Source organism: Leptonychotes weddellii, chromosome 3 (assembly GCF_054177405.1).
Source record: "Leptonychotes weddellii isolate Sample4059 chromosome 3, ASM5417740v2, whole genome shotgun sequence".
In the NCBI taxonomy this organism is placed as follows: domain Eukaryota; kingdom Metazoa; phylum Chordata; class Mammalia; order Carnivora; family Phocidae; genus Leptonychotes; species Leptonychotes weddellii.
The window spans coordinates 162,638,268-162,663,155 of NC_138371.1; the positions used below are offsets into that span (position 1 = coordinate 162,638,268).

Sequence of the window (24,888 nt, forward strand, 5' to 3'; positions counted from 1 at the left end):
GTTAGTAGTCACTCCCTATTCTTCCTTACTCCCAGCCCCGAATACCACTAACCTTCTTGCCCGTATAGATTTACCTATCCTGGTTATTTCACATAAATGGAAGCATACACTTTTGTGACCAGTTTCTTTCACTTACCATAATCTTCTTCAAAGTTCATTCATGTTTTAGCATGTATCAGTACTTTATTTCTTTTTTTAAAAAAGAGATTTTATTTGAGGGGCACCTGGGTGGTTCAGTTCTTAGGTGTCTGCCTTCGGCTCAGGTCATGATCCCGGGGTCCTGGGATCAAGCCCCACATTGGGCTCCCTGATCGGCGGGAAGCCTGCTTCTCCCTCTCCCGCTCCCCCTGCTTGCGTTCTTGCTCTTGCTATCTCTCTCTGTCAAATAAATAAATATTTTTTAAAAGATTTTTTTTTTTAAAGATTTTATTTATTTATTTGACGGAGAGGGACACAGCGAGAGAGGGAACACAAGCAGGGGGAGCAAGAGAGGGAGAAGCAGGCTTCCTGCGGAGCACGAAGCCCAATGTGGGGCTCGATCCCAGGACCCCGGGATCATGACCTGAGCTGAAGGCAGACACTTAACGACTGAGCCACCCAGGCACCCTTAAAAAAGATTTTATTTGAGAAAGAACAAGAGAGAGCTCCCCACCCCCAGCACAAGTGGGGGGAGGGGCAAAGGGTGAGGGAGAAGCAGATCCCTGCTGAGTAGGAAGCCCAACAAAGGGCTCAATCCCTGGACCCCGGGGATCATGACCTGAGCCAAAGGCAGATGCTTAACCGACTGAGTCACCTAGGTGCCCCACTTTATTCCTTTTTTATAGTCAAATAATATTTTATTGTATGGATCTAACACAGTTTATGCACTCTCTTGTTGATAGACACCTGAGTTGTTTCTCCTTTGACTATTATGAACATATAATAGCTAGGAACGTCTGTGTAGCAAGATTTTGTGTGAACATGTTTTCAATTCTCTTAACTGGAGATGAATTTCTGGGTCATATAGTAATTCTATATTTAACACTTTGATGTTTGTTTTCTAAAGTGGCTGTGCCATTTTACATCCCAATAGCAATATGTGAGAGTTCCCATTTCTCCATATCCTCACCAACTCTTGCTATTGCTCATCTTGATTATAGCCATCAAGGTGGGTATGAAGTGGCATCTCATTGTGGTTTTGAATTGCATATCCCTAATGGCTAATGATATGGAGTATCTTTCCATGTACTTATTGGTCATTTATATATATTCTTTGGAAAAATGCCTATTCAGATTCTTTGCTCATTTTTTAATTGGGTTGTCTTTTTATTCTTGAGTCATACACACACACACACACACACACACACACCATCTGGATACAAGTCCCTTATCAAATATATGATTTGCATTTTTTTCTCCCATTCTGTGTATTGTCTTTCCATTTTCTTGATGGTGTCCTTCGGGGCACAAAAATTTTAAATTTTTATGAAATCCACTTTAATTTTTCCTCTGTGTGTGTACTTTTGATGTTGTATCTAAGAAGCCTTTATCTACCCCAAGAATATGAAGATTTACTACTCTTATATGAGTTATATAGTTTTAGATTTTACATTTAGGTCTATGATCCAACTTGAGTTAGTTTTTGTGTGTGGTCTAAGGAAAGGGTCCAACTTCATTCTTTTGCACATGGATATAGAGTTGTCCCAGCATCATTTGTTGAAGTGACTACCTTTGCCCCATTGAATTATCTTGGCATCCTTGTTGAAATCAATTGACCATAAAGTGAGGTTCATCATACCATGTAGACAGCTTATAATTGATTCATGTTATTTCTTTTATTATCCATTTTGACATTATCTGTCATTTAATTATTTTGTTTATAACATTTACATTTAATACAATTTTTCTATGCTCGGATTTAGATGTAAGGATATAACTTAGATATGAGATCTGGAAAATAATAAAGCTCTATGATTTGTGTTATAAGAATTTCACAAGAAACCTTTTTAAAGACATTGACTATTAGAATTTCACTTAATTTAGAAAGTTTGTTTTGAAGAGTTGCATTGCATATAAAACATATTGTATTGGGGCGCCTGGGTGGCTCAGTTGTTAAGTGTCTGTCTTTGGCTTAGGTCATGATCTCAGGGTCCTGGGATTGAGCCCTGCGTCAGGCTCCCTGCTCAGCGGGAAGCCTACTTCTCCTTCTCCCACTCCCCCTGCTTGTGTTCCCTCTCTCGCTGTGTCTCGCTATGTCTGTCAAATAAATAAATAAAATCTTAAAAAAAACATATTGTATTATCATTGATTTCATATAATCAAATCAGAAGAAATAGAGCTTTCTCTGTTTTTAAATTTTTTATTGAGATATAACTGACATATAACATTGTATTAGTTGTAGGTGTACAATGATTTGATATATGTACACATTGCAAAACGATTATAAGTTTAGTTAACACCTATCACCACATAGTTACACTTTTTTTCTCATGATGAGGACTTTTAAGATCCATTCCTTTAGGGGTGCCTCGGTGGTTCAGTTGGTTGGATGTCTGCCTTTGGTTCAGGTCATGATCTCAGGGTCGTTTGACGAGCCCCCCATCTGGCTCCCTGCTCCGCCAGGAGCCTGCTTCTCTGGCTTCCTTTGCCCCTCCCCCTGCTTGTGCTCTCACTCTGTCTCTCAAATAAATATATAAAATCTTAAAAAAAAAATCGGTTCCTTTAGCAACTTTCAAATATACAATATAGTATTATTAACTATAGTCTCCATGTTGTACATTATATCCACAGGACTTACAACTGGATGTTTGTTTGAACTTTTTGATCACCTTCACCCATTTCTCCCTTCCCCACTTTGGCAACCACCAATTCCTTCTCTATATCCATGAGTTTTTTTTTAGATTCCACATATAAGTGAGATAATACAGTATTTATCTTTCTCTGACTTATTTCACTTAGCATAATGCACACAAGGTCCATACACGTTGTTGCAAATGGCAAGATTTCCTACTTTTTAGGGCTAAATAATAGTCCTCTGTGTGTGTGTGCACATGTATGTGCATGCATGCCACATTTTCTTTATCCATTCATCTCTTAATGGACACTTAGGTTGTTTCCATGTCTTGGCTATTTTAAGTAATGGTGCAATGAACATGGGGGGTGGACACAGAGCAGTTTGCAAAAAATCAATTATTCATTCCAACTGCCCAAAGATTCATGTATTTATCATAAATATTACATGAATATTTTTATACTTATTGGTAAACTAATAAGTTTGCATTTGACAATAAACACAGAAAAGCATTACTCTTTTACTCCAGCTAAAACATCACTGGTGTAGAGCATGCACTTCGGATTGTGCTGGGGACACCGGAGGAAATGGCCTTCAACAAACTTAACGCTAAATTGAGTAACTTGAGTCTTATCTTGTTCAAGTTTCTATCTCTCTTGTTGAGTTTCCTCTGATGAACACAAGATGCAAGATCCGTTCTAACAGGACTCTCCTGCCGCCCCCCCCTCCCAGCCCCCCGTTGACGTGCGCTACAGTCCCCAGAGCCCCTTGCTCTCTTAGCTGCTGTGCCTCCTGGTTTCTTCTTCGCAGAATCTTCCAGAATTGCTCTCTTTCCTGGGCACGCTGGCCAGTGGTGGGGAGGGGTGTTCCAGGCTTCCAAGCCATTCTTCCGGGCCTCAGGTCACTAAGATCCTTCTCGGCTGTCCCTGACCTGCTTCAACCTCCATCAGCTCCTCCTACTCTACAGAGCTCCGGCCTCTGACCGTTTCTCGCGCACTCTTCAGAGGAGGCTGTGCTCCTTCCGAGACGCTCGGCTTGGCGGTAGCAGGCTCTGTGAAGCGTGCTGTTCACCGGTCCATTCCGAGACCTCCACTCCAGGCGCTCGGGCTTCCTGGGACGACGCTTGGCTCTTTATTCGCGGACGCGGCGGCTTCACCTTCCTCTCTAAACAGCACACCGGAAAACCTCCTCCTCGCTAACCTACCAGCTCCGGGAGCGACCCGAAAAGGCATCCGCGGGTTGCGCATGCGGACTCGGCGGCCGCCACACAGACGCCCCGCGGCCGCCTCCCTCCGACCCGCCACGGCCGTTTGGAGCTCCCTGACAGCTCCACGACCAGCGGACGCAGCCTCGTCTCGTGCTTCCACGTTGTCCTATCAGAGATGGGGCGGGGCGGCGGCCCCCGCAGCCTATCAACGCGAACCACGACCCCGGCGAGCCCAGTAGGAGAGCAGCCGGGAAGAAGGCGATTGGGCGGCAGCTGCGCTCGGGGCGTAGCGTCGCCCGGGCTCCGCCCACCGCTGCCTTCCTCCGGTGGGCGCCAGCTGCCGCTTAGGCCTGAGCGAGAGCGGACGGCGGGCGGGCGCAGCTGCAGCCTGAGCGCCGGCGGGGCTCGTGGGCCCCGCACCCTCTCTCGTCCTCGCCGCCCGCGCCCTCGGACATGGTGGCCCCCGGCTCTGTGACCAGCCGGCTGGGCTCGGTGTTCCCCTTCCTGCTGGTCCTGGTGGACCTGCAGTACGAAGGTGAGTCCTGTCCTGCCCTGGCCGGGGGAGGTGGGCGCCCGGGCCAGGCCCCCTGGCGCTTCCCCGCCTGCATCCGGGCGCGAGTCTCGGGGCGGGAGCCGGGGAGTCCGCGCGGCCCGGCTGGGCCTGAGACCGCCCCTGGGCGGGGGCCGGCACCCTATTCCGGGTTTGTCTGGGGAAGAGGTGGTGGGACCGGCGGGCCGCCCGGCGGGGACGGACGGGTTCGGAGTGAGGAGCGGGGCCGAAGGAGGTCGAGGGGGTGCGGGGGAGCGGGGCATCCGGCAGCGACTCCTGAGTGTCCCGGGACGCGGAGACCGGAGCAGCCGTCGGGTCCCGGCCTCGCTTGGGACCCTCTGGGGACACTTGGTCGGTGGTGCTGGGAGGAGGCAGTAAAGGTGGCCGAAGGGGAGGTCTCTTTCGCTTTGGAGTTCCGGGGGGGGGGGGAGTGTGTCCGACTGCGCTTAGTGGAGGGGACAGTGTTGACTGTTCAAAGTTGAGTAACCCTCGCATCCACTGTGTGTCGTGGATATAAGTTGTTAGGTTGGTGCGTTAAGGAGCGGGTGCTGGAATTCCAAGCTCCCGGAGGGCAAGGCACGAAGTTTGTGGTTTAACTACTCCCGGCATGGTGCCCTTCAACTTACCGCTGGCTTTCCTTTTCCGAGTTCTCTGAAAAAAGGTCCCCTTAGGGGCGCCTGGGTGGCTCAGTTGGTTAAGCGACTGCCTTCGGCTCAGGTCATGATCCTGGAGTCCCTGGATCGAGTCCCGCATCGGGCTCCCTGCTCGGCAGGGAGTCTGCTTCTCCCTCTCCCACTCCCCCTGCTTGTGTTCCCTCTCTCGCTGTGTCTTTCTCTGTCAAATAAATAAAATCTTTAAAAAAAAAAAAAAAAAAGGTCCCCTTAAAAGGTACGGAACGCTTAAATTGCGCTTGAGTCCTACAGATTGGATTGTTGGCTACTCTAACAGAATAGCAAAAGCAAAGGGCTGTCCCATCATAGATGTCAGCGGGAGCAGTAAGAATTAAAGCTGAAGGTGCCAATTGAACTAATGCTTCCAGCCTGGTGACTGCAAGAAATATTCGAGTGTAATGTCCTATCACATGCACTGATCTGCTTTCATTCCTATGAAAAAGGCTAGTCAAGGGGGTCACATATTTCAATATGAGACTTAATGTTAGATTTGGAGGGACTGAGGAACCACAGTTGGGAATTGTTTATGGTAAAATCCCCTCAAAATTCTCAACTTAAAAAAAAAGTAGGGCGCCTGGGTGGCTCAGATGGTTAGGCATCTGCCTTCGGCTCAGGTCACGATCTCAGGGTCCTGGGATCGAGTTCCGCATCAGGCTCCCTGCTCCTTGGGAGCCTGCTTCTCCCTCTGCCTCTCTCCCTGTGTGTCTCTCATGAATAAATAAATAAAATCTTTAAAAAAAAAAAAAAAGTAATACACTCTCCACATTTTAGGTCCCATTCATGGCAGTGTTAACGTTGTTCTCCTGGTGACCCCATATCAGAACATAGAATCGTGACAACATTGGGACAAAGAAATTGTCTAGGTTGCCCTAGACAATCTAGGGAATTGAACTTTGAATGCCCGGACCACTTTAATATGGGTCATGTATTCCAGTTCTCTTGCATTTTCTAATGTTAACACCGCCCCCCCCCCAAATGTCACATTTTGTCCAGTTACTACTGGTGATTTATTTTGACCACTTAAGAGAAAGTTGCCTATGTTCTGTTTTATGCTTTTTAAGTTATGAAAGCGCACACTTTTATATGATTTGCTTTTCCTACTAGCTTTTGGACTACCTTTTTGGAATGGCTGTTCTGTAGGACTCAGTACTTCATTTCCTTCCTAGAGTATTTTCCATAAGAAAAACTTCATTAGAGAGTTTTTCTGTGTAGAGGGCATTCTCAGAGGAGTGCCAGAGTGCTGTTCTTGAGGAGCATTGCCTGTATGAAGTAGCAGAGACTTGGTACAGGTAGTAGGAAAAAAAGGGAAAAGATCTTAAATTCATTAAAGGTCTTCTGTGTGCCAGCCTTCTTTCTTTTTTAAAGATTTTATTTATTTGACAGAGAGAGATACAGCGAGAGAGGGAACACAAGCAGGGGGAGTGGGAGAGGGAGAAGCAGGCTTCCCGCGGAGCAGGGAGCCCGATGTGGGGCTCGATCCCAGGACCCAGGGATCATGACCTGAGCTGAAGGCAGATGCTTAACAATTGAGCCACCCAGGCGCCCCATCCAGGCGTCCTTCTATAAGTGATCTCTCATTCATGGAGGTATGTGATACTATTTCTACTTTACAGATGAGGGAACTTTAGCTATAATGTCACAGAGCTGTTAAATCCAAGAACCATAAATTAAACTCAGTTATTTGACTCTGAAGTTCATCTTGTGTATCATGTGGGCCCCAGCATTTGTAAGTGGTGGCAGCTGAGAGAAATCAGCTTTTTTTTTTTTTTTTTTTGGTTTGTTTGCCACTGGGGTAATGAGATGATTTCTTGTCATGTTAATACATCGGTTCTCAAACTTGAGTGTGTATCAGAATCTTAACTGAAGGGCTTTTAAAAGCAGAGTGCTGGGTCCCCCTCTCAGCATTTCTGATTCAGTAGGTCTGGGTGGGACCTGAAATTTCACATTTCTAAAAAGTAATCACTGGTGAGAATCACTGGTCTAATAATTCATATAGAGGAGTAAAGTTAGGTGTCTGCATGTACTAGACACTAAATTTGGTGATGAGGATATAAAGGTAAGAAAGAACCTTTGACCTGCATTGACAAACTGTTAACTCCTGTTTTCCAGAATAAGTTATGTTTGGTTTCAGGAACCTCAGAGTCCTCCAGGGGGATATAGGTCTGAGGTTCAGAGGGAGAGGAAGTGAAGGAGAAGGGTGTGAGAATAGTGAGTGTGAAACACAGAGTTGCATGCGACAGAGAGGGTCACCAGTAATTAGCTTAGTTGGCCTAGTTTTTTTCTGATTTAAAAATATTCGTCTTTGTACCCCCCCTCCAGGCTTTTCTGTTAATTGTGATCCAAAGAAAGAGACTATGTAATAGTCTTATGAATTGAAAGATTACATCTTTTAGCACTCTTTTTCAAAAAGGCCTTTGAAAGAAGTCCAAAGCACTAGGTTAGGAATAGAATTTTTGGAGCAGAAAGAAAACTTTAGTAGTATCTAGTATTCTCATGTTACAGATAACATAGCTATTTTAATTCTTTGCTAATGGTTTGTTCTGTGTGGTGCCTTGAGTAGGAACACAGCCTTTTATCTTTTTTTGTTCCTTAACATGCTTCCTGGACCCAATTTTTCTTTATTTCACTGAACTGACCCAACTAAACCATTTCTTTGGCCGTAGGTAAAGAATAGTTGGAAATCTGTAGGTATAAATGATACTGAAATTTTTATATTCATTTAACCTACTTAAAGTATGCTTTGTTTCTCTAGGATTTTCTGGCATTATTTAAATTTGTAAAGAAACATAAAGTAGGGAAAATGAATGACTTTCAGTAATTTACACACACTGAGTATTTTAGTAGATGGTCACATAGCTTCTAGAGTTCTTTTAATGTGATAGGTTATAGATAATAGTGTAAAAGTTCCAGTTCACTTGACTAGCTAGCATTTGCTGAGCAAGGGCCTGAAATGCAGTAAAATTTTTTCTGTGGGACAGGGGTGGTTGTTCTGAGATGGGATTCCCTGCAGTAATTATTAGGCTTTATTTTCTCATATGAAGTGAATTAATTGTGTTTAAGTTTAATTTCTTTTGTCATGGTTTTCTTTTGATTAATGTCCAGCAGTTTATCTTTGTTTATATGGAAATATCATGGGAACCCAGTCACCTGCTCTTTAGAACTAAGACATTTCAACTGTAGATTTATTTTTCTTTCAAGATCTTTAGAAAGCTGGTTTTTAAAAAAACTTGTTTATTTCTTGTTTTGTACATCTGATAAGTTTGTGTCATTTGGAGTTCTGGAATATGGGAATCAGCGGAGGCTTACTCTATAGTGCTTTCTGGTGAGATAAGTATAGAACTCATGGTTTTGCCATTGAGTTTATAGACAACTTGAGGGTATAAGACATGCTTTGTGAAGTATGCATGTCCTCTTCCCTCTTTTCTCAGTTTAGATTTATTGGTCCACCTTATAGTCACATCATTGCAAAAATCTTTTAGTTTCCTTGCCCCTGTATTCTTTTGTTTTACTCATGTGGCAGAATTTGACACCTCTGAAACCCAAATTGACCAGCTTGTTTGTTGTATCTCAGAGTTGAACATGGCTGGAGAAAAATGGAAATAACCTTGCTGACTGGTCTCACTGTAAGCATATAATCTCAATTTCAAATGCACACTCAATATTGCCAGCATTCCTACAATTCCCTAGTATGTCCATTCCTGAAAAGCAGCATTTCAGACCTTTTCTTTTCCTTAAATCTCCAATGTAACCCCCCTTTCCTCCCTCTGTACCTCATTCTTTTAGACCTTGTCTTTATTTGAGAAAATGAAAGCCACCACAGGGCAGTTTCCTTTTCTTTCTTCCACTAAAGTCACTAGCCTACCTATATTTATACCAAGTCTGCTACTTTTCTTATATTAAAATGGCTAAAGTGGGCACCTGGGTGGCTCAGATGGTTAAGCGTCTGCCTTCGGCTCAGGTCATGATCTCAGGGTCCTGGGATCGAGTCCCGGATCGGGCTCCCTGCTCCTCGGGAGCCTGCTTCTCCCTCTGCCTCTCTCTCTCTCTCTGTCTGTCATGAATAAATAAATTAAATCTTTAAAAAAAATAATAAAATGGCTAAAGTATCTCTATTCCTGGCAAAATCCAATTCCTATACTTAGGCCCCGGATTCCATTTCCTCTCATCTTCTGAAAGTACTGCTCCTGTAGTTCTCGTGTCTCTCCTGTGTCATCACTTTGTTTCTCTCTGTGGGATCTTTGACATCAGCACTCCAACGTGTTGTAGTGTTTCCATCCTAAACTGTTCTTGGATGTCATGTGCCCTTCAGCTACTGAACTGTGTCTTCACTTCTTTAGACAGTAGGACTTTGAAGAGTTGCTTATAGTCTCTATTTCCTCATCTTCTGTTCTCTCTTCAACAGGTTACTGCACTGATAACTGCAAAGCCTTACTGTCTGACTCCTACTTACTTACACCTCTTATCTTAATCTTCCCCTCATCATTAGGCTCCCACCACACCAACTTCTTTAATTTATTATTATTATTATATATAATAATATTATTAGAGGGAGAGAGCAGGGGTGGTGTGGGTGGGTTGGGGAGGGGCAGAGAGAGAGGGAGAGAGAGAATTTCAAGCAGGCTCCATGCCCAGCACGGAACCTTTTGCAGGGCTCAGTCTCACGACCCCAAGATCATGACAAGAGCCAAAATCAAGAGTCGGATGCTTAACCGGCTGAGCCATCCAGGTGCCCCCACACCAACTTCTTTTACTTCCAAATGCCAACCTAATTTCTGACTGATTCTTGCTGTCCCCACCGTCTGGAAAGCTTCACATGAGGTCTTCAAATGAACATTCATATTTCAGAGAGGCCTATCCTGACACACTATGTAAAAAGGACTCTCTTCTTCAGTTAATAGTTTCTGTTTACCTTTTTGAATTTACTTCATAAAACTTCACATCGTCTGAATTATCTCATTTACTTTTCTTTCCTGCCTGTTCTCTCTAGAATATGAGCTTTGTGGAAAGGGCTCTTGTCTCTACCTGAAACACATTGACATGAGGTAGATGTGCAATAAATATTTTTTAAATGGGTGAGTGAAGTTGACTATTTAAGCTGTTTTTTTTTTTTTTTGCATGAACTCTTCTAAACTTATTTTCTAAGTTGAAACTCAGGGGGTACTGTCAAAACGTTTGTGTTCACAGTTAATTGAAGCAAAGACAAATAATGTCCATTGAAATTGAGCAAACCTGGTTATAACAGATTTTATTTTCCTAGTTCACCTAGGAAGCTTTTAGTGCATTTAGTTCAGATGTACCACACAACTACTCAGTCTTTTCTTCCTTTCAATTTGGCTCAACCACTTTTTGGGTCATAGTGACTGGAAAGAGATGCTTAGGGTTTCCAGCTCAGTGTATTTTTATTGAAACTGTTAATGTCATCGGTCCTTAGTTACGCTTAGTTGCACTTCTTGCTCTGTCTTTCTGTGGCCAATTTCCACTTTTTCTGTGTTTTTGCCATGAGACTTCTTTCAGACTCTACCCCATCTTGCTTGAATCTTGGATTCAGATTAGATCTCTTTCAAACAGTATTTTGTCTTTTTTGCCTCATGTGCCTTTGTAGGATGACCTTTGCGTTTTCCTCATCCATCACGTTCTTTCTTTTTTTTTTTTTTAAGATTTTACTTTTAGTAATCTCTGCACCCAACATGGGGCTCGAACCCACAACCCCAGATCAAGAGTCACACATTCTACTGACTGAGCCAGCCAGGAGCCCCTCTTGTCCTTCACATTCTGAGTGCTCCAATCTGAATAACCACACTGGGCTTGCTACCTGCTGTGTCACTTGGCCTTAGCTTGAACCTTAGTAATTTGGCCACTAGTTCTTGCCTTTTTCATTCTTGTTCTTCAACTCTTGATTGTGACTCTCACCACGTCATATTCTTAACCCCTCATCTTTACATTTCTTTTTTTTTTTTTTAAGATTTTATTTATTTATATGCCAGAGAGAGAGAGCACAAACAGGGCAAGCAGCAGAGGCAGAGGGAGAAGGAGGCTCCCCACTGAGCAGGGAGCCCAGTGCGGACTCAATCCCAGGATCCTGGGATCATGACCCATGCCGAAGGCAGACACTTAACCGACTGAGCCACCCAGGTGTCCCTCAACTTTACATTTCTTAAAATTCTTTATTTCTTGCTTGCCAAAATGTGATGATTCTAATGCTAACTTCATAAAAAGACTTAGCTACTCTACCTTTTTCCTTACACTTCCTGTATATTTTGCTGACCTATGGTTATGCGCATCTAAGGAGAAACTTATTGTTTAATGCCGATTAGGCATGATGTTTGGTTGCTTTATCTCTTAGAAAGTAGGAGATCGCTCTTGTCCCTGTTTCCCAGTATGTGGCAAAGGAATAAAAAAGTACCCATGGCTCAAAACAGGGTTAAGATACTACAGAAACAGCCACAACTTACAAATAATTTTTTCTTTTTACATATTAATGTCTTTATGAATCTTTGGTAGTATCAGTTTGATTTGATAATTGTTATTATGTACCTTGGATTCTATTCTTTTAAACTTTTACACTAAGTATTTTATTGTATGCCACTGTCGGTGTATATAAAATAATTACCCTTGTGAAATAGAAATTTATGAAAATTTAGAGAGGTAGATTTAAGGACTGATAAAGGTAGAAGTTTCGTGTGGTACCTGTTTAGGGATAAGCTTTTGTACAGGCTTCAAATTTAGTTCTCCTTTGAATATTCACCGGTTCATGAAAAGTGGTTTAGAGAACCATCCAAAGATTCATTTTACTACAAAAAAGAACAGACTTTCTGGGGTCTGGAGGGATTCCTACTTAAAGTTACTCCAGTCAGCAGGGGGTTGTGTTGAATAATCTGCAGACAGAATTGTTTCAAATCTGCAGCTGCCTGGGAAACCTTCAGGTGGTTGAGCCCAGGCTGGAGGAACCAAACCAGACATCAATTTTATTAATCGGATGACTTGTGATACTTTTAAGTCAGAAGGAAGATAGGTACATTCACTCAGTGAATATTGAGTTTACATTTGTGCAGGGTATTGAACTGGGTGATATAAAGAAGAAAAGATGGTTTCTTCTCTCAAACTCACTTTTTATCTGGATTGGGATATCGGGGGTTATGAGAGGCTGGCAAACTGTGAAGGTCAATATATTGAGATGGTATTGCAAAGTGAAGTCATGTACTTGTGAGTGTGGTGATGTCATAGGAACATAGAAGGGGCTTTCCCCACCCTCTCACTGCAGTAGTTAGAGGGGGTCTCACAGAGGAGCCAGCATTTGAGGGCAGAATCCTGTTGGAGGAGGAGCAATTTCCCAGGGGGAAAGTGGGAAAGGTCTTTTCATGGAACAGCAAATGCAAAGTGATGTGGCATGAGAATATAGTCTGTTCAAGGAAGTACAACCAGTTCATTATGGTCTAGGGGTCTAGGGGTGTAAAGTAAGAGGTGGAGGAGTGAGGGATGATGAGGCTGGACCCACATCATGGGATCTGATCATGAAGGGTCTTGTTTGCCTTTAGATCTGAAGAGGTTTAGACTGAATCTAGCCAGTGATGTGAAAATACTGCATAATTTTTATTAGGAGTGCATTTTGGAAGGATTGCTCTGGCAGCAGCATGGGGGCTGGATTTGGAGGAAGGTGGGGGGGAGATCCCAGTTAGGAGGTACACCATCTCTTGCAGGGAGAAAGGAGCCTACACAACAACATTTAACACTGTGGCAGAATCTGTTACGGAAATGTGACCAATATGCACTGAAGGAATAATAATTCTTTCTGGATGATTGGGGTAGGCCATGGAAGATTTTCTTAGAGGAGGTTGTATTTACTTACACAATATAAATGGAAATTATATTGGATAAAATTATAACGTAATAAAGATCCGAGTTTTATTCAGAAGGGACAGAAATCTGGATACCTTTTTTTTTTTTTTTTTAAAGATTTTATTTATTTATTTGACAGAGAGAGACAGCGAGAGAGGGAACACAAGCAGGGGGAGTGGGAGAGGGAGAAGCAGGCTTCCTGCGGAGCAGGGAGCCCGATGTGGGGCTCGATCCCAGGATCCTGGGATCATGACCTGAGCCAAAGGCAGACGCTTAACAACTGAGCCACCCAGACACCCCCTGGATACCTTTTTTAATCCTAGAAGGTGAGAGAAATTTAGTTTGAAGAGTAATTTCACTTTTGGGGTGACAGAATGACATAACATTTTTGGAGGGCATACCAAATTTTATTTGAAGGAATAGTACAAATGAAATAACTTTAAGTGGATGTTTTGGTACAATTTAGAGAAAAGGTAAAGGTCACCCCAGCGTGCATGCCTGGCCTTGGTGACCAAGGAGGTCAGCCCTTGAGAAGCCAGCCTAAGGCTTAGCTCTTATTGTCCTGTCTCCCAGGATACACTTAGCAAAGAGATACTCTGCCATACCAGATTCCAGGGTCCCCATTCTTTGATGGATTTCACCTGTTCATTCAAGTAATGAATGTCAATGAAGTCACATTAATAGGGGTCATTTTTGTCAGTGACCAGTTGGTGCAGTTCCAGTAGTGACAGATTTATGCTTTTTTCCAAGTGTAACATTTGCACACTCCATTGCATTTAGACAGCTCTCCCAGTTAACCATGGTTTGTTTTCTTGATATCCTGAAGAATTTGGGATTTGGCCACCTTGTTGGTCTGCAGCTTCCTCACTTTCTCAAGCATGTTCCCTCTCTTGAGGTTGGTGAAGAAAATATTTGGTAAAGTTCTTCAAAGCCACACCATTGGGGTCAAAGCAGTAAGGCATGGACAGGTAGACGTAGGAGGCGTAGAGCTCCAGGTTGATCTGGCAGTTGATGGTGTCTCTGATTCCTGGTTATAGTTTTGGCGCATCTGCAAGAGGAATGCATAATTGTGATGGGTGGCCAAGAAGGGTCCTCTGAGGGCACTTTGAGGTGGTGGTGGAGAGCCAGTGGGTTGAGCTCTGGTTCCTTCCAAGCACTGTGAAAGCAGGAAACCACAATGACTCTCAGTGAGGAATGTCTATCTTGAAATAGCTTGATATAACAGTTCAAAGAACATTGCAAATGCATTCTTGCCTCCCACTAGGCTTAGGTTCAGATCAACCTTGGAGGTTGCAAACCATTCTGCTAAAATGTTGTATTAAATGATGGATTGCATGAGTGAAGCATACAGGGCTTAGTAACTGTGGAGCACCTAGCCTGGATTATAGGGGAAAGGATCATGGGCTGTGCTGAAAAGAAAGCTGGGCTTTGGAATTGAATCTTGTTTTGACAGTTACTGTGAGTCTTCCAGTAGGATGAGTTGGAGCCTAGTTTCCTGAGTTATAAGAGTATGAAAGATGTTCACTTTCTATGGTCATTGTGAAAATTAAGTGAAATTATGATACTGAAAGTAGCACATAATAGGTTCTGAATTCTTTCTGTGTTACATCTTTCCTGTTAAACATTTTCATGGTAGGGTAAGGAAAGCATTTTGACTAATAGTTTAGCTCATACCCAAATTTCTTCCTTCCTGAAGTAATGGAATCCTCTATTCAGTGCATTGATCTGATCTTTCCTTTGAGAAAATGTAATAGGGAAATGTTTGAAAGCTTCATGCTATTTTGAAGACTATCCCCTTCCTACCCCCTGCATTTTGAGAATACACAGAATCCCATCAACATGCCCCTATAATTACTTGTACCCCCTGTAATAGGCTGAATTGTTCCAGAGTTCATATACAGTGCTTTCATCATTCTTACTTGATTCTTAATCATTCGCTACTGTAATTTACCTTGGTTTCCATATACATGTTTCTCTCAACATGAGTGATGCACAGATTTTTGTTTTTACACTAGGAACTATAAATGTTTATGGATGGATAGTTCATATTAAAAATTATATTTAAAAAATGAAAATGAGCTATCTTTAACTTTTTTTTTTTTTTAAGATTTTATTTATTTATTTGACAGAGAGAGATACAGCGAGAGAGGGAACACAAGCAGGGGGAGTGGGAGAGGGAGAAGCAGGCTTCCCGCCGAGCAGGGAGCCTGACGTTGGGGCTCCATCCCAGGACCCTGGGATCATGACCTGAGCCGAAGGCAGACGCTTAACGACTGAGCCACCCAGGCGCCCGTTTAACTGTTTTAATATCCCCACCCCTAGTCCCTTAAAGAGATTTAATATAAAATTTTATTATGGAAAATTTCACACATTTACAAAAGGAGGGAATGGTATATGAACCCCCAGGTACCCATCTCCTAGCTTTAACAATTACCAACTCATGACTGATCTTATTTTATCTATACCCATGGATTATTTTGAAACCTATCATACATGCCATCATTTCATTCATAAATATTTTAGAATCTATAAAGGCTAAGTACTGTTTTAAGTTTTAGGATCTATCTCACCTATATTCTCTGCAGTATCTGATTACAGTGCTGTCCCTTTGAACTATAGTTTAACAAAAACATTTGAGGCAGGGTTTTGTTGTTGTTTTGGGGGGATCAAACCATTTTATTGAGATGCTTTGGGGAAAGGTCGAAGGGTAGGAGGACAATGACATCTGGGCCGGAATCTCCCCAGCTTCACAGTCGCTGAAAGGAGGAAAGGTTATTTTGCTTTTCTTTCTTAATTGCCTGCTTAACTGTAAAATATGTCTGTAGTGTTTACAAATATTCTTTAAGAGTTTTCAATTGCAAGTGATTATTCAATCAGGATCATCTTCAACAAGCACATTCCTCAGTTCACTTTATTAAATTTTTACTGTATTAGTAGTACATTAATACATTTTTACTGGAAAAAGTTAATATAGAATTACATGTTATATATCTATTTTATTTATTTATTTTATTTTATTTTTTTAATTTATTTATTTGACAGAGATAGCTCAAGTAGGCAGAGCGGCAGGCAGAGGGAAAGGGGGAAGCAGGCTCTCTGCTGAGCAGGGAGCCCGATGCGGGGCTTGATCCCAGGACTCTGGGATCATGACCTGAGCCGAAGCCAGCCGCTTAACCGACTGAGCCACCCAGGCACCCCTATATATATATTTTAAAGCATAAAATCAGAGTACATATACTGTTAGGCAACTTGCTATTCTTAGTTCACACTCCCACACTTCTTTCCATCCTGGCCTGCTTTGAATCTCTTCCACCCTGTGGCCACACAGCCCCGGAGGGGATCTTTTTAAAATGTAAATCACATAGTTCCTTGATAAAACCCATTCTGATGATGTCTCTTTTTACTTAGAATAATGTAAGCTTCTTACCAGGGCCTGAAAGGCCCAGTGTGATCTACCTTGCCTATATTCTCTGTCCTTCCTAATATGCTTGAGCCTCCTTTTGATTCCTTGAAGGTGTGTTCCCCCCATCATAACACTAAGCCCTTTGTACTTGCTCTGTGCTCCTTGCCTGGTCATATTTTGGCTTTCTGGAGGCATTTGTCATTCAGGATCCTCCCCCCACCCCCCAGCTCCATTGTCTTTTAATTCAAACATTATCTTCTCAGGGGAGACTTATTTGACCCCTTTGTCTATATTAAGTCTTCCTCCTCCTTTCCTCTGGCAGCTTGTCTGGGCATTTAAAAATGGCTTTATCTGTCTTTTTATCCACTGCAAGAGCAGTAAGTGCAAAAATACTTGGTCTGGTTTTTATGAATGCTGCATCTTTTGAAGTTGTAAGATGTCAATTATATTCATTTTTGGAAATTTTTTTCCTGTTTGTCCCACTCATTTTTTCCCCCTTAATTCTCTTATTTGGTGTTAGTTTCTTAAAGATTGATTTTTATCATCTTTGTAAATTTCAGAATTGCTCATTGCCAATCTGTGAATACTCACTGTTGGAGAAGACTCATTGCCTGGCTGGAGGCTGGGAAATCCAAGGGTTCCTTCCTTTTCCTTGTATCAGAGTTTGGAGCACTCAAAGAACTGCATCTCAGATCTGTACCTCTGAAACAAATAATGCAATATATGTTAAGAAAGAAAAAAAAAGAAGAAGAAGAATGTAGCAGGAGGGGAAGAATGAAGGGGGGGAAATCGGAGGGGTAGACGAACCATGAGAGACGATGGACTCTGAAAAACAAACTGAGGGTTCTGGAGGGGAGGGGGGTGGGAGGATGGGTTAGCCTGGTGATGGGTATTGAGGAGGGCACGTTCTGCATGGAGCACTGGGTGTTATGCACAAACAGTGAATCATGGAACACTACATCTAAAACTAATGATGGTGTATGGGGATTAACATAACAATAAAAATTTAAAGAAAGAAAGAAAGAACTGCATCCACCTCCATGGCACACTTCCCTCAGGAAGGTGTTTGGATGTGATTTTGCCCACTAACCCTATCCTGTCCTTTCTATGTTTTTGTTTTTTTTTCCTAAAATTTCTGTTTTTCTGATGGCCATCCTCTTTTAGAGGTCCCCCCCACCCCTTGGAAAGGTTATGCATGTATTCTTTAAATAACTTCTGTCATTTCTGGAATTTGAGCACATTGGGAGATAGGCTCATGTTCTCAGTTGGCTGTCCTGATCTAGTCCCTGTGGTCCACTTCAGAACATTTTTTTTTAATGTATGAGATTTTTATCTGCTGGTTTTCTCTTTATTGAAGGGATTTAAATTTTTTAAAAAACTTGGTTTGGGAAAATCTTAAAAAGTAGGGAGAATAATATCGTGTACCATGGTGTACTTTGCCCAGCTTCAAAAATTATCAACGTATGGCTGATCTTGTTTCACCTATACTTTCACTTTCCTTTCAAGATTACTTGGAAGTCAGTCCCATTCTTCGTATTATGTATTCTATAAAGACTTCAGTATGTTGCAGAGATGCCAGTGTAATGCTCAGAAGTAGTCTGTCTTCCTGCAGTCACTGCTGGGAACCCTGCTGCCTAGAGCATTCTCACAAATGGCTAAAGCCTGGCGGATTCTCCTCATTGTCTCTTTGGAAAAGACCACCCTATTCATCTCTGTTATGGCCACAGTTTGACACATAGTACATACTCAGTATCATTTGTTGAATGAAATACATTCGTTTCTGTAATCTTCGTTATGAAAAGCAGGTTATATTTTTGGATATGGTATGGAATTAGGTGGAACTACAGCTGACCTGTCAGAATAGAACTGGTTTCTGAATCTTTATTACATAGTGAATTTTCAGAGCAAGAGTCTATATTCTCATTTTAAAAGGGAAAGCAAATGCTTTCCCAGCCCATTGAAAACTCCCAACTAATTTCTCTAAGTGTTACCCATACAGTCTTAAATGGGTTAGACCTCTTTATGTTGTTGCCCCAAACAAACAGGGCTCTTCAGGACCCTAAGTTTTTGAGGCCATCAAGTTAAGGTTCCCTCCCCTTCTTCCCTTTCTTCCTTGCCTGGAGGGGTCCATCAGGCACCCAAGGAAATAAGACACTGTACAGGAACTAGGAACACTGAGAGCTGAAAAAGCTACTTTGTTTAGTAGGGCAAATAGCAAGATAAAGTGAATTTCTTTCAGCTCTTTGCTGTAGTAGAGGAAAAGAGTTCAGTTGCTTTTGATGACTAAAGTGGCAGGCACACATAGTTGCTCACATAGTTGCCGTGGGCATCCTGGACTCTTGTTCTTTCTTCACTTGGCTTCCACATCCAGTTGCTGTAAGCCATGTGTAGTCTTCTTTCTCTCTTCTGTTCTCTGAGCAGTCTGTTCTTCTCTATTTCCATGGCTGCTCCACAGTCAGATAACCATCATGTCACCTGCATGATTGTTACAGGTACCTTATGGTTTCCCTCTCCCTCCGGCTGTTTATGAGACTCACCTAGCACCTGAAGTGACCCACTCCAGAATAATGAAATCATGACGGAGAGGAGAGCTACCCAAAATGTAGGACTTTAATTTCTCTGAAAGCCTCATTAATTCTCTTACTTCTGGGCATTTAAATGCAGTGTTCTTCGTGTTTGGAATGTTTCCCTGTTAAGACCTTTTCACCTTGGTGGTATTCCCATTTTTCCTTCAGGTTTCAGGTGAGACCTCCGGAAACCCCCCTTAGTGTTGTCCAGTAGAACTTTCTGTGATGATAGGAAGTGTTCTGTACTGTTCACAGTGTTTCCTGTGCTGTCACTAGCTTCCCAGCACTTAAGCTGTGACTCGTGTGACTGAGAAATTGCATTTTAAATTTTATTTAACTGTAGGTGTTAGGTGCCCTAACTTGTGTCCTTACACAATACTGTGTGTGTTCCCCCATCATAACACTATATTATATATTTTCCTAAATTTTTATTATTAAACATTTCACAAAGTTGAAAGAATTTTTTAGTGTACATTCCTGTATCCGTCACCTAGATTCTACCATTAATACAAATACCATACTTGGTTTTAACACATATCCATCTGGGCCTTTCTCTATCCATCCATTAATTCTTTTTTAAAAATACATTTCAAAATAATACCAGTACTCATTCCCCTAAATACTTTTTTTTTTAAACATTTTATTTATTTATTTGACAGAGAGAGACAGAGAGAGACAACGAGAGAGGGAACACAAGCAGGGCGAGTTGGGGAGGGAGAAGCAGACTCCCCACTGAGCAGGGAGCCCGATGCGGACCTCCATCCCAGGACCCTGGGATCATAACCTGAGCCGAAGGCAGATGCTTAATGACTGAGCCACCTAGGCACTCCTCCCCTAAATACTTTAACATGCATATCATCAACAGCTTTTTTGGATGTAAAGTTTATATATAATTGTCCATGTTTTAAGTATCTGTTTGCTAAGTTTTGATAATTGCACATCCCAGTGTACCCCATACCTCTATCAAGATTAGAACATTATCATCACCCTGGGAGTTTCTCTCTTGCCCCTTCCCAGTGTGTCTTTTCTCTCACTTTCCCAAGAGATGACTGTTCCGAAGATTTTTTTTTTTTTCTGCAGTGTCCATTTAACACCCTGAATAGCTTAACATCACACTCACTGTAAAAGAGAAATGCTTGGCTTCTTAGTTTCCATATGCACCCTTCTATACACATTCAATTAAATTTTGTGTTTGATTTTCAGCTAGATCAGCTCTGTGGCTACCCAAAATAGGAGATTGTTTTAGGGCTGCCGTGGAAGCTCACAGAGGGATACTTGAGCTGAGGGTTCAAGCTAGCAGGTTCTTTCTCTCTGTAAGTGCTCTAGTGCACTTAAGAGAATCCCCCCCCACCGCAGTCCTTACCTTCCTCACTACTGTCATTGGGATCAAGTGCAGCAGCCTTGGTTTTCCAGTTAGCATGTGATTACTGTCAACCACAAATGGTATCGTGATTAATTCTGATTCTAATACCTGCTATGGATTATTGACATCTTATTTCTAATTGACAGTGAGCTCAGCACTGCACTCAAGAGGCTCAAGGGCATGACCAAACCAGTCTTCAAAACCTATCTTTGTGGGTCTGTCTGCTAGGACCACTCCCCAGTGCCAACAGTACATAAGTCTGGGTCCATTCAGGAGACAGAGACCACAGAGTAATTTAAAAGAAGGAAGTTTAATATAAAGAATTGTTAAGTTATGTTAGGAGAATAACTATAAAGATGTAAACAAAGCTCTACAGGATATTCTGTGACTAACAGATGGTCCCCAAAGGAGGGCCAACTGAGAGGGGATCCCCCTACTCAAGTCTGGGGTTTAGATCTTATTAGAGAAGTTATAGGTGCAACCTAAAGTTGCTGATAGAAAAATTTGCTGAGTTGCTGGGACTAGAGCTGGTCCACTGTAGCTGAGCAAGCAGGAAATAACCTTCTCAGGTATAGGTGAGCCCGGGTTGGTTGGCTTGTGAGTATGGGAAGTTGGGGTGCTGTTGTGGGCATGCAGCCTGGAGTGTATGATGTCCTCATTGGGAGATAGTGCCCAGTCAAGCCTGCCAGGTTGCTGAGGGACTGGACCTGTGGGCATATGGCTAGGTTAGGGCACCACTGGATATCCTCCCATTTGCACCATGCAGCAGGAGCCAGAAAAAAATAAAGACAGCAACAAGATCCAGAAAGCGTCCTTCCTGCAATGCCCCTTTGGTACATTTTACTGTGACAGAGTGTAATATTGTGCTCAGTGTAAAGAAGAAATGCTTAAAAACCAGTCCATTTTTAAAGCCAGGTACTGATGGATGAATTCAGAGCAGAGAAGGTAGCACATTGATAATTGTCGTAGACAGTCAGATCATGTTATTCTACTCAAAATTCCTCAGTAGCTCCCCATTTTACCCAGAGTGAAACCAAAGCCATACACAGTCAGGCCCTCTACTTGACCTCATCTTATGGTACTGTCTTCCTGTTGCTCTGGGGTAGCCATCCTGGCCTATCTCAGTTTCATGCTGCAGTAGGTTTGTATCTTGGAACCATGTTTCTGGAACATGACCTGCCATGCTCCTTACATAGGGCCCTTGCAGTAGCTGCTCCTTCTTGGAAAGCTCTTTTTCTTCGTATCTGCATGGTGAGTTCCTAACTTTCCTTCAAGTAAGTCTTTGCTCAGATGTCAGTTTCTCAGTGAGGCCCACCCTTGACCACCTTGTTTAACACTGAAAGCCCCAGCACTCCTGATGTCCTCACATGGCTTGACTTTTTCCATGATACTTTTTACCTACCATGCTATGTGATCTGTGTATTTCTGAAGTCTGTCTCCTCCCTCCATAATGTCCAGTGCTGTGCATGGCGGAGGTTTTTGTTTGTTTTGCTCACTTATCCCAAATACCTAGAATAGTGCCTGGTGCATTGTAGATGCTCAATAAGTATGTGAATATTAGAGTGGACTCGATATACTCATTAAAATGAAATTCTGAGGGAGCCTGGGTGGCTCAGTTGGTTAAGCATCTATCTTCAGTTCTGGTCGTGATCCCGGGATCCTGGGATCGAGCCCCCACGTCTGGCTCTCTGCTCAGTGGGGAGCCTGATTGTCCCTCTCCCTCTGCCTGCCACTCCCCCTACTTGTGCTCTCTTTCTGTCAAATAAATCAGTAAAATCTTTTAAAAAAATGAAATTCTAGTTTAACAAAGCAATTATGATTTTGTTGTTTGACACATTTTTACTACTACTGTGTTATGCAGTTTCCCTTATATTTTGGAGACTGGTTACATTCTTTTGATTGACCAGGGTGATAATGCGTATATTTTGGGGTCACTTGTACTCTGTAAAACAAAGCACTGTGCTTTTTTGTTACCTTTTCTATGTCACTCTTTAGCTTCTGTGACTTTTCTTATCTGAGCAGATTCCTGAAGCAGATAACTATATATATATTTTAAAGATTTTATTTATTTATTTGAGAGACAGGGAGAGAGTGCAGGCGATTGGGGCACAGGGCAGAGGGAGAGGAAGAAGCAGACTCCCCACTGAGCAGGGAGCCCAACACAGGGTGATCCCAGGACCCTAGGATCATTGACCCGAGCTGAAGGCAGATGCTTAACCAACTGAGCCACCCAGGTGCCCCGTATTTTTAACATTTTATTCTTCAGAATTAAATCTTGGTCACGGAAAGTTAACTTATTTTTGTTGTTGTTTTTAGGTGCTGAATGTGGAGTAAATGCAGATGTTGAGAAACATCTTGAATTGGGCAAGAAATTACTTGCAGCTGGACAGCTAGCTGATGCTTTATCTCAGTTTCATGCTGCAGTAGGTTTGTATCTTGGAACCAAAAACCCTCAGGGGCCATTCTAGTGAATTATAATTAACAGCTCCTTCTTTGGATAACATTTAAAATAAACATTATTTAATGTTTAAGGAAAACATTTAAAAATATTTACAGGATTCTGGGTGAAATAGATTAATAAAATAAATGCACAACACTTAAATGCGTATGTATCTAACACTAGAGAATTTTCCAGGTAACTTAAGACTTTCTACTGTAAGTACCAAGAATAATTCAAGGTAATTTTGACAGAAAGCTTTTCTCACTGTATTATATAGTTTTTTGCCCTCCTAGCAGATTTCACTGAAGACGGTTTAATTTTCTTGATGACTTGAGAACATTGGTATAATTATTTTACTTTGGGGCCTTTGGGGGATCCTGTTGTCCATTGCCTCTTCCGTGTTGGCCAAACTTCCTCCATCTCTTAGGCTGTTCTGTTGCTCACTTGTATTTGTCTGTAGTGTCAGCTGTCTTTGCACCTTTTAGTCTGTTGGGATTGAGAGAAACGAGATGGCCACAATAAATAGGTTCTAAGTGAGGGCTTAAAGGATTTTCTTATGAGTCACTGCGTGCACTTTTGTGCTAGGACTTTTTGACATGGACTTTTTGAATCCTTTTTTAAATTTATGCATTCTCACCTTTATTTGGGATGGTTAAGAGTGACAAGTTAACTGTGGGGTAATGAGGTGGGTTTTTTTTGTTTTTTGCATATTTTTAATAAGATACAGTTCTGCTCACCACAAAAATTATCATCCTACTCTTATAATTTACTTTGTATATGTGCTGCCGAAGCGAGCACCTTATAATTTACTTTGTAAACAGAACATGATTAGATTTTGGTTTGGCAATATTATTCTTCATGCTGTTTTGAAAACTCAGATTTTTATTACTGGTGTTATTAGCTCTCTGGAATAATAGGAAACCTAAATTTTAATCTTGGCTATGCCACTTGATAATCCTATGATTATTGGTCAAGTTATGTAAGTAAATTTTGGCTTAAACAAGTGACCTGCATATTCCTAGCAGTTTTCACTGTGCTACCCAAAAAAGGATTTCTTTGTGAAGGTTAGGTGAAGAATAATGTATAAAAAGATCTTTTTGAAAATAGGGTACAATAACACATGTAAGGTATGTGGAAATATAATTTTTATGTCTCTGAAAATTAAGACTTTTAAAAAACAGACTTGATGTGTTAATAGGATTTTCTTAATTATGTCAAGTTTCTATTAGGAAATTTTTTCATTTTGACAATTAGCTCACCTTGGGAAGTGGTGGGTAATTGGCACAACAATTCACACAAGTTACTTTTCAGTAGAGACCATATACTATGTGACCATGTCATTATTGAGGCCACACTTTCCTGGTGATTTGAACTGTCTTCAGTGCTGCAGCATAGTAATGAAAAAAAATTTCCATTATTGTCTTAGATAAAGCATGTCTTAAAAAAATACTGATTCTTCCCTAGTAGTGCAAGAATATTTGCAGAAACTTATACCTCCTACCTACTTTATAGTTTATTATTTGCTTTCTTTAATCTCACATTTAGCAGAAACATTAGGGCCGTGTAATATTGTTAAAGTAGTTTAAAATGACTGCCTGTTTTTCTTTAGCTTCAGTGCCATACAAGAATTCTTGAGATGTCTCTTTCCCAAAATACCCAATAAAATGTTGTTGTAGTCGCTGAAAGACGTAAATTAGTAAAGCTAGAACATGGTAATTGATTTTTGGAATTGACTGAAGGTAGAAAGCGAAGCATTACCGTGTATTCAGAGCTCAGAGCAGTGTCCTTCTGTCTGTCATGATTTGGCGGGTTGCAGCCATTCTCAGAATGGTGCCCATGTCATACTTTCTGAGGAGGACCTGTGTAGTTTGGGACATTCGTCATTTTAGTTTGTGTAAAACACTGATCATAGCTAACTTTAGAAAATAAAGTTTAAATTGGATATGACGACACTGTATGAGAGATAGTAATGGGGGAGGTGGTGTCATGGTCCGTTGAATCTCTTATGAGATGTGTATGTGTGTTTATCAGAAAAGAGCTTTAGAGCCTCCGTTTCAATGGTCTCCTTTACCAAACATCAG

At 41.8% G+C, this 24,888-nt stretch overlaps 1 protein-coding gene and 1 long non-coding RNA gene across 2 annotated transcripts in view; both read left to right on the forward strand.

Annotated features, from left to right (window-relative positions):
• The first annotated feature begins 4,285 nt into the window (after positions 1-4,285).
• DNAJC3 (DnaJ heat shock protein family (Hsp40) member C3) overlaps positions 4,286-24,888 on the forward strand; it is a 69,207-nt gene continuing 48,604 nt past the window's right edge. The window contains exons 1-2 of the mRNA XM_006733667.3: positions 4,286-4,512; positions 22,684-22,794. Of these exons, the coding sequence (XP_006733730.2) occupies positions 4,431-4,512; positions 22,684-22,794 (193 nt within the window). The 5' untranslated portion in view covers positions 4,286-4,430. The remainder of the gene's footprint in view (positions 4,513-22,683; positions 22,795-24,888) is intronic.
• LOC145720687 (uncharacterized) lies at positions 4,520-5,744 on the forward strand. Its single transcript, XR_014143861.1, has 2 exons — positions 4,520-5,188; positions 5,403-5,744. It is a non-coding gene; the product is annotated as an uncharacterized LOC145720687 (long non-coding RNA).